The 12,028-nt window shown below is 39.7% G+C and overlaps 1 protein-coding gene across 1 annotated transcript in view; it reads right to left on the reverse strand.

Moving 5' to 3' along the window:
• APCDD1L (APC down-regulated 1 like) overlaps window positions 1-12,028 on the reverse strand; it is a 48,893-nt gene that overhangs the window by 8,928 nt on the left and 27,937 nt on the right. Inside the window, exons 2-3 of the mRNA XM_007437770.4 lie at window positions 5,603-5,777; window positions 3,605-4,166 (exon numbers count right to left, since the gene is read on the reverse strand). Of these exons, the coding sequence (XP_007437832.1) occupies window positions 3,605-4,166; window positions 5,603-5,777 (737 nt within the window). The remainder of the gene's footprint in view (window positions 1-3,604; window positions 4,167-5,602; window positions 5,778-12,028) is intronic.

The following is a 12,028-nucleotide window of genomic DNA, read 5'->3' on the forward strand; positions in this document are numbered from 1 at the left end:
TCTGGTCAGCATTAGAAGTTATTCCTGTCCTAATTATCTTAGTGGGCACTGAACAATTTATGGCGAACAGTATCTGTTTTTATAAGCTTTGAGCTGTTCTGTACGGTTGATTTTGAGAGACGCCAGGCATGTTTGTACGGGAAGGAGATTTAAGTAACACTGTAGTTAGCCCAGCACCGCGGCAATTTGACATGTTGACTGAAGTCTGCTGTAATTCAACCATTTTTAACCCGCCTTATTGCAACTGTCACTCCAAGGAGCATAGATGCTACACAGTCTGTAACAACTAAATAGCCCAGCAGTTACTGAAAAATGTATGTTCTTTTTTGAAGCAGGAAATACTTTAATAATGGAAGATAATTTCCCAAAAGTGGGCTTTTTTTTTTTTTTTTTTTTTGCTAAAACAGACACAGATTTGGGGAAAATCAAAGAGCTATTTTTGTATAGGAGCAATTTGGTTTTGGGGTGGGTATTGGTGTGGATTTTTTTTTTTGATTTTTTTTTTTTGGAGGGAAGACAGAAATAACAGTGGCCTGGAGAAATTTCTGCCAACAACTGGTATGGTGGAAGGCAACTGTTTTCCTCCAGGTTGTAGGAATGCTCCATTTCAACAAAGTTTTAGGAAAATGTAGAATGAGAACATTAGGCTTTTATGAGTATCTCAGTAGAAACTACCTACTCCTGAGAAGACCAACACTAGATTCATGCTCCACTGTTTGTTAAACAAACCCTAAGTGGCCAAGTTCACCAACATCCCAAAATAAATCTAAATGAAGTACATGATATCTTAGCACCATGGGGGAATCCAGTCCATACATTTGTGTGCTTCGTAATATTTGTTTTGTTTAGCAGCTCTTTTCAAGGTTCTCATGCAAAACTCTTTCAGAATCCATGCAAGGTTCCCTAAAATTATGTTTTCCCAGAGCTGCTACCTAAGACTACCTAAAACTACAGGTGCCTGGAACAGAAGCTGAGACCTTCTGCACAAGAAGTAGGAGATCTGCTTTTTGAACAGATCTGACTCCTTTTTTTCCAACAACTCCTTTCAGTGCTTTTGGCCTTCTCCAGAACCTGCCTTCAGTTCTCTCCTTGAGTTCTCTATGTATCAAGTATGTATAAGCAGAGGTTGGAAATGTCAGATGCAGTCTTACAACGAATGAGGACACAGCTCCACTTTACATCACCTTAACAAGGAAAAGCTTCCATCTACAGCAGTGTTTCTTAAGGTGTGGTCCAAGGACCCCTAGACCCATTCAGGGGTCCGTGAAATATAAATTATTTGCCAGGTATTGAAGATATTTGCAAACATTTTAAAACAATATTACTCATTATTGTTTCAAAAAGCAGGTTTTTCATGAAAAAATTATGTTATTAGCTAATGAGTTTAATAGTGTTCGTTTTACAAGATTCAATGAATAAATATTCTACAAATGAGTCAATTTCAGTTTTTAATATGGTAAACATCAATAAATGTAACCATACAAACAAAAGCTCTTTTGGGGTCTTCCATAATTTTTAAAAGTGGGAAGGGGTTCAGAGAGCAAAAAACTTAAGAAACAATGGCCTAGAGTACTACCAAGCCCTAGCTGGAGTTTTACCGTCTTAAGGTTAGGGCAGTGTTTCTCAACCTTGGCAGCTTGAAGATGTGTGGATTTCAATTCTCAGAATTCTGGGAGTTGAAGTCAACACATCTTCAAGTTGCCAAGGTTGAGTAAGGCTAGGTTAGGGGCTACTGATCACTTCAGAACAGATGAAACTTGCAAAGCCTTGTTTGCAGCCAAAATTCTCTTGCTTTCACTTAAACAACACTCTCTCCATAGGCTAGCATATAAGGCAGTGATATTGTCAATGTAAAATAAGCAATGTAGAACTGTTAGCTGATTATCTAAAGCAGTGTTTCCCAACCTTGGCCACTTTAAGATATGTGGACTTCAACTCTGGCTGGGGAATTCTGGGAGCTGAAGTCCACATATCTTAAAGTGGCCAAGGTTGAGAAACACCGATCTAAAGTGCTGTAATGAAGTTCTTGTATTTCAGCGCACTTTAGACTGGTTTTAAATTAATTTTACAAAGCAGTCCTTGGTTTAACTCCATGGTTTGGCCCAAGATAACTCTGCTTTAATACCAGAACATGTGTTTAGGAGGGTGGTTTATGTGTGTGTTATTCTACAACCCAAGTTATTGCAGTATTAAATAGGTGGAAAATTCATTTTTCTTCCTTTTCTCCCTACTCCTTCCTTCTGTTCCCATCTGGTAATGCTCATGAGGGTTTTTCTGCTGCAGTGCAATGAACTTATCTCAAAGATCAATCACCTTTCTAAATTGATTAGTTATGATTTTGATAAAAACACACATTCTGGGAAGGAAACCAAGCTTCTGAGCAAAAACAAAGCAAAAAAGGAACCAAGGCTGGCTGTGTAATCACATTTCAGCTGCAGTAAGAGTTGGGTTTCCAGACCTGCTGTTAATTACATTCAGACTTATTTCCTCTAGTAATGACATTTTCCTAAGGACTACATTTTCCTTGCAACTCCTTCTTCCCTAACCTCATTCTTTCTATGGACTTTTGGTGGGAGCCAATTATAAAAGGCCAAGGTGATAATATTGCCTTTTGAAATACTTTCGTTTTGTATCTTACACACAACACTTTTCAAACATCAAAATGCTGTTTCCTGCTGAGCTGGGACAGCAGGAATCCCCATTCCTACAACTTGTTTTCTCCTTCTATTTTTGCCTTTATATTAGGAGTTGGCAACTTTTTTTAAGTGCCCCTATGCACGTTCCAAAAAATAGAAATAATTTTAGCAATAAAATGGCACAAATCTCATGAAACTGTCAACTCCTGTAAGGATTTTAACAATCTCATCCCTGGATTCGTGTGAGATTTTGGTGTTCTCATGAGTTTTGCCCTTTAGTTATCTTGCATTTGCAATGTGGTTTTTCATAAGATGAATGCATTACCTATGTGGAATCCAAGTTAGTTGACTTACAAATGTAAATGCTCTCATAATTGCAATTTACTTCCCTTTGTCTTTTGGAACCCATTCAGAATAGTCGTGATATTGAGTTGTTGTAACTATATCATTCCAGGCTGCAAGGAATAGAGGATCTCTTCCTACTTTTTAGAAAATGAACATTCCTTATTTTCTTTCACACATGCATACTCATAATGCTTTTTGTTTCTTTTTTTAACAGAGTCTCTTACATGCAATAATGATTCAGTTGCCCAATGCATCCCCTAAGAGCCCCTGAAGAGCTGCAAGATATGTGTGAGCCCTACAAGGTGGACCAGATCAAGAAACCGACTCCACAGGAAGACTAGAAATAATAGTTTATTGAGACAGGCCATAGTAACAGTTCAATTGTGCTTTTCCTCCCTTCCCTCTTATACCCCTGTGAGCCAGGGAGGAGCCAGCCTGAGTCTCTTCCTAATGCTACTTATTTCCCAGGCTTAAGAAATGCTTCTGTCCTCGTGGTTTCTCTAACAGCTTCTGAATATTCCCTTCCATGCCATCTCTGTGGCTCTCTACAACATGCTTATTTTAAATGTGCCACTTTGGGGCACGGTTGACTAATGGACATTCCCTGAAAGCAGGGCACTTACCATGGCGTTCTGCAGCGGGCGCTGATATCCTGTGGGCCGATAATGAAGCCTCTCCGACCATTCAGTGTGAATGTCCCCAAGATACAGCTCCTCGACCTGCCTGCTCCCTTGGTTGTGCTGGAGGAGCAAGGGCTGGTGGTACTTTTCCACTCGTACCAGGCTAAGCTCATGCATGGCAAAGCCAAGGCCAGGGGTGCAGTCCTCTTCCCCTTTAGCACTCAGAAGCTCATAGAGGGCACTGGGAGCCCAAGTCCGTCCAGCTGGCAAAAATCCACTGCAGCGCATCCCCGAAGAAGTCTGGTTGATGCGGGCAACCGTATCATGCATGGCTCTCTGGCTGTGGAAGACAATGCCAACTTTATGAAGGTGATAATCTGCTTCTGTAGCCCCGAGGGTGATCCAGGATGCTTGCCGGAGCCTGATTTTCCCTTTGATGACCAGAGAGTAGGTGGGCTCTCTGCAGGAAGGGTCACGGTAGTAAAACTGGTAGGCTTTGAAGAGGCGGTTGGCGAAGAACATGTATGACCGAGTAAGGAATTCAGGTCCTGGCCGCACCTCACACCTGAAGAAAAGGGGAGGAAATTCCTGTTAAAAATGTAACCCTTACCAAATGTAGGGATGTACCAACACCATATCATTAAACCTGTTAGAGATCAACAGCTGGTGGTTAAGCTGCTAGACAATTCAACAGAATTAAGAGGATAAATTTAGGAGGTTGAGTAGAACTTAGCAAAACATCTTGAATTCCAAGAACAGCAGCACAGTGCCTATGGGTTCCCAGTGTCACATCTGATTTCTTTTTTTAAAAAAGCTTACTTTAATTTCAAACATTAATAGAAAAACATGTATACTGCAAAACCTCATAAACCTCAGCCTCTACCATCATATTTATCTACCAGAATGCTTTTTGATCCCACAAAGATCCACTGCAAAGGGAGAAAACATCCTTGGTAGCTCATTCACCTTCTGGTAAATGGGTGTTTTATGAATGGCCACAGTTACCAAGGCAGCCATTTTGTGAATTATTCAAGTCTGTGGTGTTTTTGTGAGTGCAGGCCGCAGCTACTCCCCAAATCTCCTGGGCTGACAGAAAGAGAAACAAAGGAACAATTTACGGAACAAAAGAAGCCACTATTTGGAACAAGAATTTCATCACTCGTGAAATTCCAGAGCTAGCAAGTCTGGCATCGTCCCATTTTTCCTCACAAAAGGTCTGGTCTGCCAAGTCTCCAGGATTGGCTTAAGGAAAATATATGTGGCCCTCTGGAATGAAAGATGGCCGTGTGACAAATATTTTCCATTTTACCAAAGACATTTTAAAAATGGGAAGGGAGGGGATAGAGAAGCATCTGTGAGCTCTGAATTCCTACTTTATAAACATGAGTGTCTTGTCAGGCAAGAGTGGACATTCTGGGAGTCACAGTCCATTGCATTTTGAGGGCCCAAATTTGGAGAACGCTGCATAATCAATAGCTTTGAAGTACTGTAACCGGAGGCTGTGCACTTAGGTAAATGCTTCTGTGTCCTCTTTTTCATGAGAAGTATTAATGATTCTGCACTAAGACAGGAAGGTTCACACGTTATCTGGAAGTGAATCAAACAGGTGCCCGTGAAACCTTTTAGAACTTTAGAATTTTTTCTAATTCAAAAATCTACTCAAGTATCTGGGCTGATACTTTTTAAAACTTGGGATCCGGCGTAATGTCAAAAAAGCAATTTGCAGTTTTATATATTTTTTCTTACCTTCCAAACTGGAGGACTTTAAAGACACTGATTACTGCATCTATATGTTGGTCTTTAAAGTGCCGTAAGATTCTTGGTGTTCTACAGTACTGCAAGAGAGGAGCACACCTACCTTCCTGGAAGTAAGAAATACTATCCACGTTTTGATGAAATCCCACCTCTACAATCAAACGTACTGAATGTATTACGCAGATATAAGTGATCATGTTACTCTGCTCTGTTCAGCACCTTTGCATTTTGATACAAGCTTCATACCCTGTTGAGATCCAGTGACCTTCTAACCGTGGAGGCAGAACAGCTGAAATTCTCGCACCGTCCTGAAGGTGGCGCAATTGGTACTGGCACTGTGGCTCCCACCATAGTTTTTCTGGCCTTTGCTCCTTGGCGTGTGATCTGGGGACATCCCATAGTCTCTTTCCAGATGCAAAGGCTAGAGAGAGAAATTATATGTTTTTAGAGTACAGATGTAGAGAACTCTCAGGAAACAGTGTTTCAGCTCATAAAAAGAAGTGATAACATTTGTTAATAGACATTGCCTTTCTTGTCACCCATTTATACATTTTTTTAGGCTCTACAAAGTATGTTTCCAAGATGTCACTTTTCCTCCGCAATTATATAGCAGGTCACTGTGGTGTCCATTTTACTATTACGGAGAGGATGATAAAATCAGGGTCTTGTCTATCAGAGAACTGAAATAGCAACAGTGATAACTTTTAAAATGTCACAACTTAATCATAATAGTTCCAGAGTATCAACAGTCTTCAGTCTCTGCTCAAAAAACAAAACAAGTTTTTATTTTCTTTCATATTATTTTATTTTTGCTTCTGAGCTCATCCTGTTATTCATATGAACATGTAACTGCATTACTTGACTAAGATTTCTGCAGCTGGTTAGCGGCTTCAATGCCATATTATTTTTTATCATTGTCTTGTTATACTAATATCTGTGAAATCTCTAGCGTCTCTTTGGATGGAAGTGCTAGATGAAATGAAAAGAAACAAAACAAAATGAATCAATAAATAACAAGCTTTTGAGTTTTATATTTGACTTGTATTTTTGGTAAGCCTCCTCATACGTAAACCATCTGTTGCTGAAGGACTGTCAAGTGGAAAGTGGGAAAAAAAGACATAAACAAACCTAGAGCTGTCTGCAATGCTGCAATCAATCTCTCATTTTTTATTTTATTTCTAGAGGTCTAGCCGAGAGGCTCAAATTAAATATGCTGACCTCCATTTCCAACTACCGTCTTCTATTTACAGGAGGTAATTTTCTGGTGTTCAGCAAGAAACATCCTGGCAAGACTTTTTAACAATAAAAGTTGAGTTCTAATTAAAGCAGCAAGAGACCAGATCTGGCTCTCAACTTCTACTCTTTGGATAAAACCAGAGTAATGCCTTTTCCAATCTGCCACCCACCAAAAGTTTGACCGCTGCAGTCCTAACACTTCTAGAGGACACCAGTTGAGAAAGATTGTGCTCCTCTCTCGAAAATATTTATTTCGAACCACTATCACAGGCATAACCAAAGACAGCCATGGAGAGAGAGGAAAATCTCAAGGCCTGTTCCTAAAGTAGGGATGGGCGATCCATGGCCCACATGTACATCTCCAGCATCCCAAGACTGAGCTGCTAATATCTGGCGACAAAATGATTGATTTGGGGTGGTGCTCATTTTTCTCAAAAATAAGGATAGCAGTGTGAGTAGGATGCCCCTGAGTAGGTTTACTACTCTCATTCCCGCCTTTAACCATCTACCCATCAAAAAAAAAAAAAAAATCCCAGGAGTAAAAGTTATCCCATAATTCACTGAGATGTTGCCATAGGAGAAGGAAGGAGTACTAGGTTCATGTGCCGCCTCGAATTATTTATGAAAAATAATAAAGGCAGGATTAAAAAAAAAAGAGTCACATGCCTAAAAAGACCTCAGTCCCTAAGGCCACTTTGATCTCAACTGGCCATAGTTTCTCATCCTGCAAGGTTTACAAGACAAACCCATAATATTACTTTTGAGGCAGACGACTATCTACATTTGTGTGTGATCTGCAACAAAAAATGCAGTGAATCTTCATCCGACAAGAGTGACTAGTGCTTCTCAACCTTGGCAACTTTCAGATGTGTGGACTTCAACTCCCAGAATTCCCCAGCCAGCAATTCTGGGAGTTGAAGTCCACACATCTGAAAGTTGCCAAGGCTGAGAAACACTGATTAGTGACTGCTTCTGTAGGGTAATATAAATCCAGCTTCTTCCTTGTCTGATTCTGGACAACTCCCATCTGCCTTAATTACAGCCAAAGCGGGAACTGCTATCCATAACATCTAACAAGCACTGTGCTTGGAAAGATGACTATAAGCTATAAGAAGCAGAAGGAGGCCAATTTTCTTCATGTTTTCCAACAGCTAAAACGGTCCCTGAGATGTCCTTGAAAACGTTCAGTCCTTGGTTTGGGAGTGAAACTTTTCACCTTTTTTTTTTATGTATATATTAGCCAAATAAAGCTTCTGAATTACACAGAGTTCTTTACTAGACACAATAAGCTCTTAAAAGCTCAATGCATGTGTAAATTCTAATTGAAAACATGGATTAGTGTTACCTAGAATTTTAGGTTTCATTATTAACTTTTTAATAAAGGTGATATTAGCATTTTAGCATGGCATCCGTGCTTCTTTTTTAGGTTTAAGAAACCATGTTTTTCCTTTTAGCCCAAACCATTTCCTTTGATGTGCAAAAAACTAGCCTATTCAGAAACTAAACAATAGGGCTGTATTCTGAAGTCTTTGAGTATTGCAAGTGTTACAAGCCAAGGTGGGAAAGGAGGAGATGCAACATATTTTAAGGGTGTCTTTTCTCACATCTAATCAATGTCTTTTATTGTTTGATTTGTTGCTTTCTGATGCATCATTTATTTCTGTATATAAAGGCTTGACCCCTCTTAATAAAATGCTTTTCACTTTGCCTGAAGTACTTGTGGAGTCCTTGGGATTCTCTGAGCTTGGTTCTTTTCTTGCAAATGTTTCATTACCCGGCTAGTTAACATCTTCAGTGCTAAAATCCCATTCCATTCTAACACTGAAGATGTTACCTGGCTGGGTAATGAAACGTTTGCAAGAAAAGAACCAAGCTCAGAGAACCCCAAGGACTCCACAGTTCAACCCTGAGCTACACATATTCGCCTCTATTGAAGTAGTTGTGGTTCTCATTGTGGGGGTGAGGGGTGCGAAAAAGCCACTTTGCAAAGATATTGGGTGTTTCTCTCTCAAATTCAGGGACTAGGTTCTTTCCAGCTCCATGCCACTCGGGTGCCTGAGTTTCATAGGCAACATTAGGGTTTGGACAATGATACCCCATCTCTATATTTCCTTAGCTCTATTTGTTCAGCAATTTACTGTTCAGGAACAGCAGCTGAAGTAGAGAAATTGCAACATAGGAACCTTAAAATTTTCCTGTTGTGTTTTTACAAGGACAATGCTGTAATTTTGTCACTTACCTCATTTCCCATAGCAGCGGATGCTCCTGGCTTGAGCAGGTCATGCAGCCAAATCAAGCCTTTAAGTGGAATTTTAATACCACTAAAAAGTTGACTTGGTGTGGCACATTCTGTTGTGGCTGTCCTTGATTAAATTCCCTTCTTTCTTGGGTTCTTCAGATTCAAAGTAAAATCCCAAGAATTCAGGGCAATTTCTAAGAGATCTATTGGTTTTCCTGCCACCACCATCACTTCCTTTCTTGATTTGGAAGTTCATTTGTCCCCTCTTTATTTACATGCATCAGATAACATCACTTGTAACATGGGGAAAATATGGGATAACACACTTTTTAATATATCTGATGAACAAGGAATCAATTTAAGTTTTATTATGTAACTTTTAAACAGGTCTCTGAGATTATGATTTAAATTTTTAAACAGGTCTCTTTAAGATTGCAATTTAGGTTAACTTCTTTAGCATCTTAACTCTCATAGCAAGATGATTCCTAGTAACTCATATTGTACTAAGTAACAGTAAAATCTGTTACTCTGATGGTTGGAGGATTTCTTCGGACTAGAACTCTGAACTTCTCTCAGATGTGTCCTTCTACCCACGCCTCCAAAATCTCTCTCCAGCCCCTCATCTCTGCAGAATTTAAACTGGACCTTGGTGTCCTATTACCATTCTTTAAGTGACAGTTCTAATAATCATACCTCAGTACAGCAGAAGATCCAACCCCAACCTCCTAACCCCTTCATCAGTCTTACTTTCTTAATATTTTGCAGAATTCCAGCCTAGATATCTTATTAGAGGTGGAGCTAACTTGCTCCCTTTAAAAAAAGCCCATATGAGAGAATCAATACAGGAATACAGGTTGAAATGGTCATCACTGTTGGGTCATAAGATACAGACAACCCCAATCTTACTGGCCTTTCAGAAGGTTGTGAAGATCTGGTTCTTCTCCCAGGTGCTGGGGGCCAGGCAGTTGGTTTGGGAGCCCTGGTGTGGATGTATGTTGTAGATATTGTGTTTTTAATGGAAGGGCCTTGACCCAGGTTTTGTCGCTGTCATTTTGTTGAATGTTTTATATGGTCATGTTTGCCGCCCACAGTTTTGTTGTATAGATGGGCAGTCTTATAAATTTGATAAACAAACAAATAAATAAATAAATAAATAAGTCTTGCAAGGTAGACGGTGCCAAAAAGTGCAAGTCATTCTTGCCACTTTCAATTCTCCCATCTATCAAAGCAAATATTAACGAATGGATTATGGAAGTCACTCCCCGCTTACATTTCTCTCTGCCATATATTCCCTACTGAAGACTCAGACCAAAGGATCACAGTGTTGATCCCAATGTCAAATAAATGCAACGGGGGACTGGTGCAACTTGATTCACTCCAGAAAAACTTACCTCTTTTCATTTGAAGTTCCAAGGATGTTACAGAGTAAGGAAAAGGTGTTGGAAGGGGCAAGTGAAATTATCAGGGACATACAGCAGTTCAAAGGGGGAAAAAAAGAATAAGGATTAGAAAGAAAATGAGCACAACTTAGGTACGCTGCAGCAGTTTCACTTCAAACACTGGTTTCACCATTTAAGAAATGTAGGCAATACCTGCTTCTGCTGCCATTGAATGGTTTACAGAATGAATGATGATGCCACTAGCCTCAGCAGGGATTTCCATAAAGGATGGGCTGCCTATCTAAAACATTTACCAACATGGCTTCTCCAGAGAATGAGAAATATAAAAGGGTCCCAATGAGGATGGTAACTTGTGGGAAGTTTCATAGGGAAGGGGTGTTTTTTCTGATATCATTCAGGGATTCGTTGGTCGAAGCCAGTAATTTGAGATAGGCCCAGAAACAAATGGAAAGCAGTATCACGGCCAGGATAATGTGTTCTACCAAGCAGGCAATTGACAAAATATAGCTGCCACATTTGATTGGAAATGGAGTTTCAATACATTTTTCAAAAACACTCTGTATAGAGTGTGTTCCTGCAATCAGGATGAAAAATGATTAAGGACAAACCAATGTGGCCAGATGTTTTCTTCTTCTCTAATGTTAGTAGCAACCAGTTCACCAGGTGAAGCTGAATAAAGACACTCCCGGACAATACCATCCTCTGGCCTTCTAGGAGGAGTATGAAATCTAAGACAGCACAAAAGCTGCACAGCTGGTCTTTCAGCAGGGAAGATAACACATCCACAACAGCTGGCACTAAGATCTCACTGTAGTCACCCAAGTAAGTGTCTTGCTATTTAGAGTCTCTTTTACATCTATTAGTCAAAGATGCATTGCCAAGATCCCCGTGGAAGTCCACAAAAACCTCCATGGTACATGTTTTCCAAAAATGAATTAGAGATGAAAAGAGAAGAGCATCACTGATTATAATTAGCAGCTCCAGAATAAAGCAAACATCAAATAGTTCAAATTCCAGAATAGTCATGGATAATTATAGGAAGACTGTTAAGCACAATCTATCCCCTAAATCTCCCAGCTTTTAGCTGGAAATTTAAACAAGACAAATACACATCTCAAATAAAAATAGATATGAAAGAAGCTAAAATAAATTTAAAGGGGCCTACATTATTGTGTTTGGCTCAATATTTTACGTAATAGCTCCCAAGCAGTCCATAATCCCTGTTTGATCATCTGAATTGTTGTCATCAAATCTGGTAATTTATACATGGCTCCTACCAGGCACCAGTAAGTTTGTAAAAACCCTGGCAGCACAAACCACAACACATATGGAACCAAGATTTAGAATCAACAGGGCCCTTTCTAAAGAGTAAAGACTGCTCTCTGAACATCTGAGGCAAGCAGACCACTTTCCACCAGCAAGTAACTAAATGTTCAAAGAAAGAAACAAGGAACTTTGAAACTGAAAAAAGGGGTAAACCATTCTATCCTCAATAGTGCTAGGAAAGAATGACAAAGAATGGTCTAGGAGATAAAATTAACCCCCGATTTATCTTAGAGCAAAGAGGATGTCCAGGTTTTTTTGTTTTTTTTAAGTAGCCAAACTAGAGGAGAAATATAGGTTTCAAGGAAAGAAGTGCATATGAGCACTTTACCCTGCCACCATTTTCAATCCCCAAATCTTCAGAAGTAGCTGGAAGGTAATCTGTGATTGTCTTCATTTCTGCTGATGAGAAATGCCAAGAACAAAGTGTGGAAAGCATTGTCTTGCACTGGGCTGCTGCAGGTCCTGGAGCAA

This window comes from Python bivittatus, unplaced genomic scaffold, assembly GCF_059951505.1.
Source record: "Python bivittatus isolate LINGU-HERP-01145 unplaced genomic scaffold, Pbiv_v1 ctg000700_np1212, whole genome shotgun sequence".
NCBI lineage: Eukaryota > Metazoa > Chordata > Lepidosauria > Squamata > Pythonidae > Python > Python bivittatus.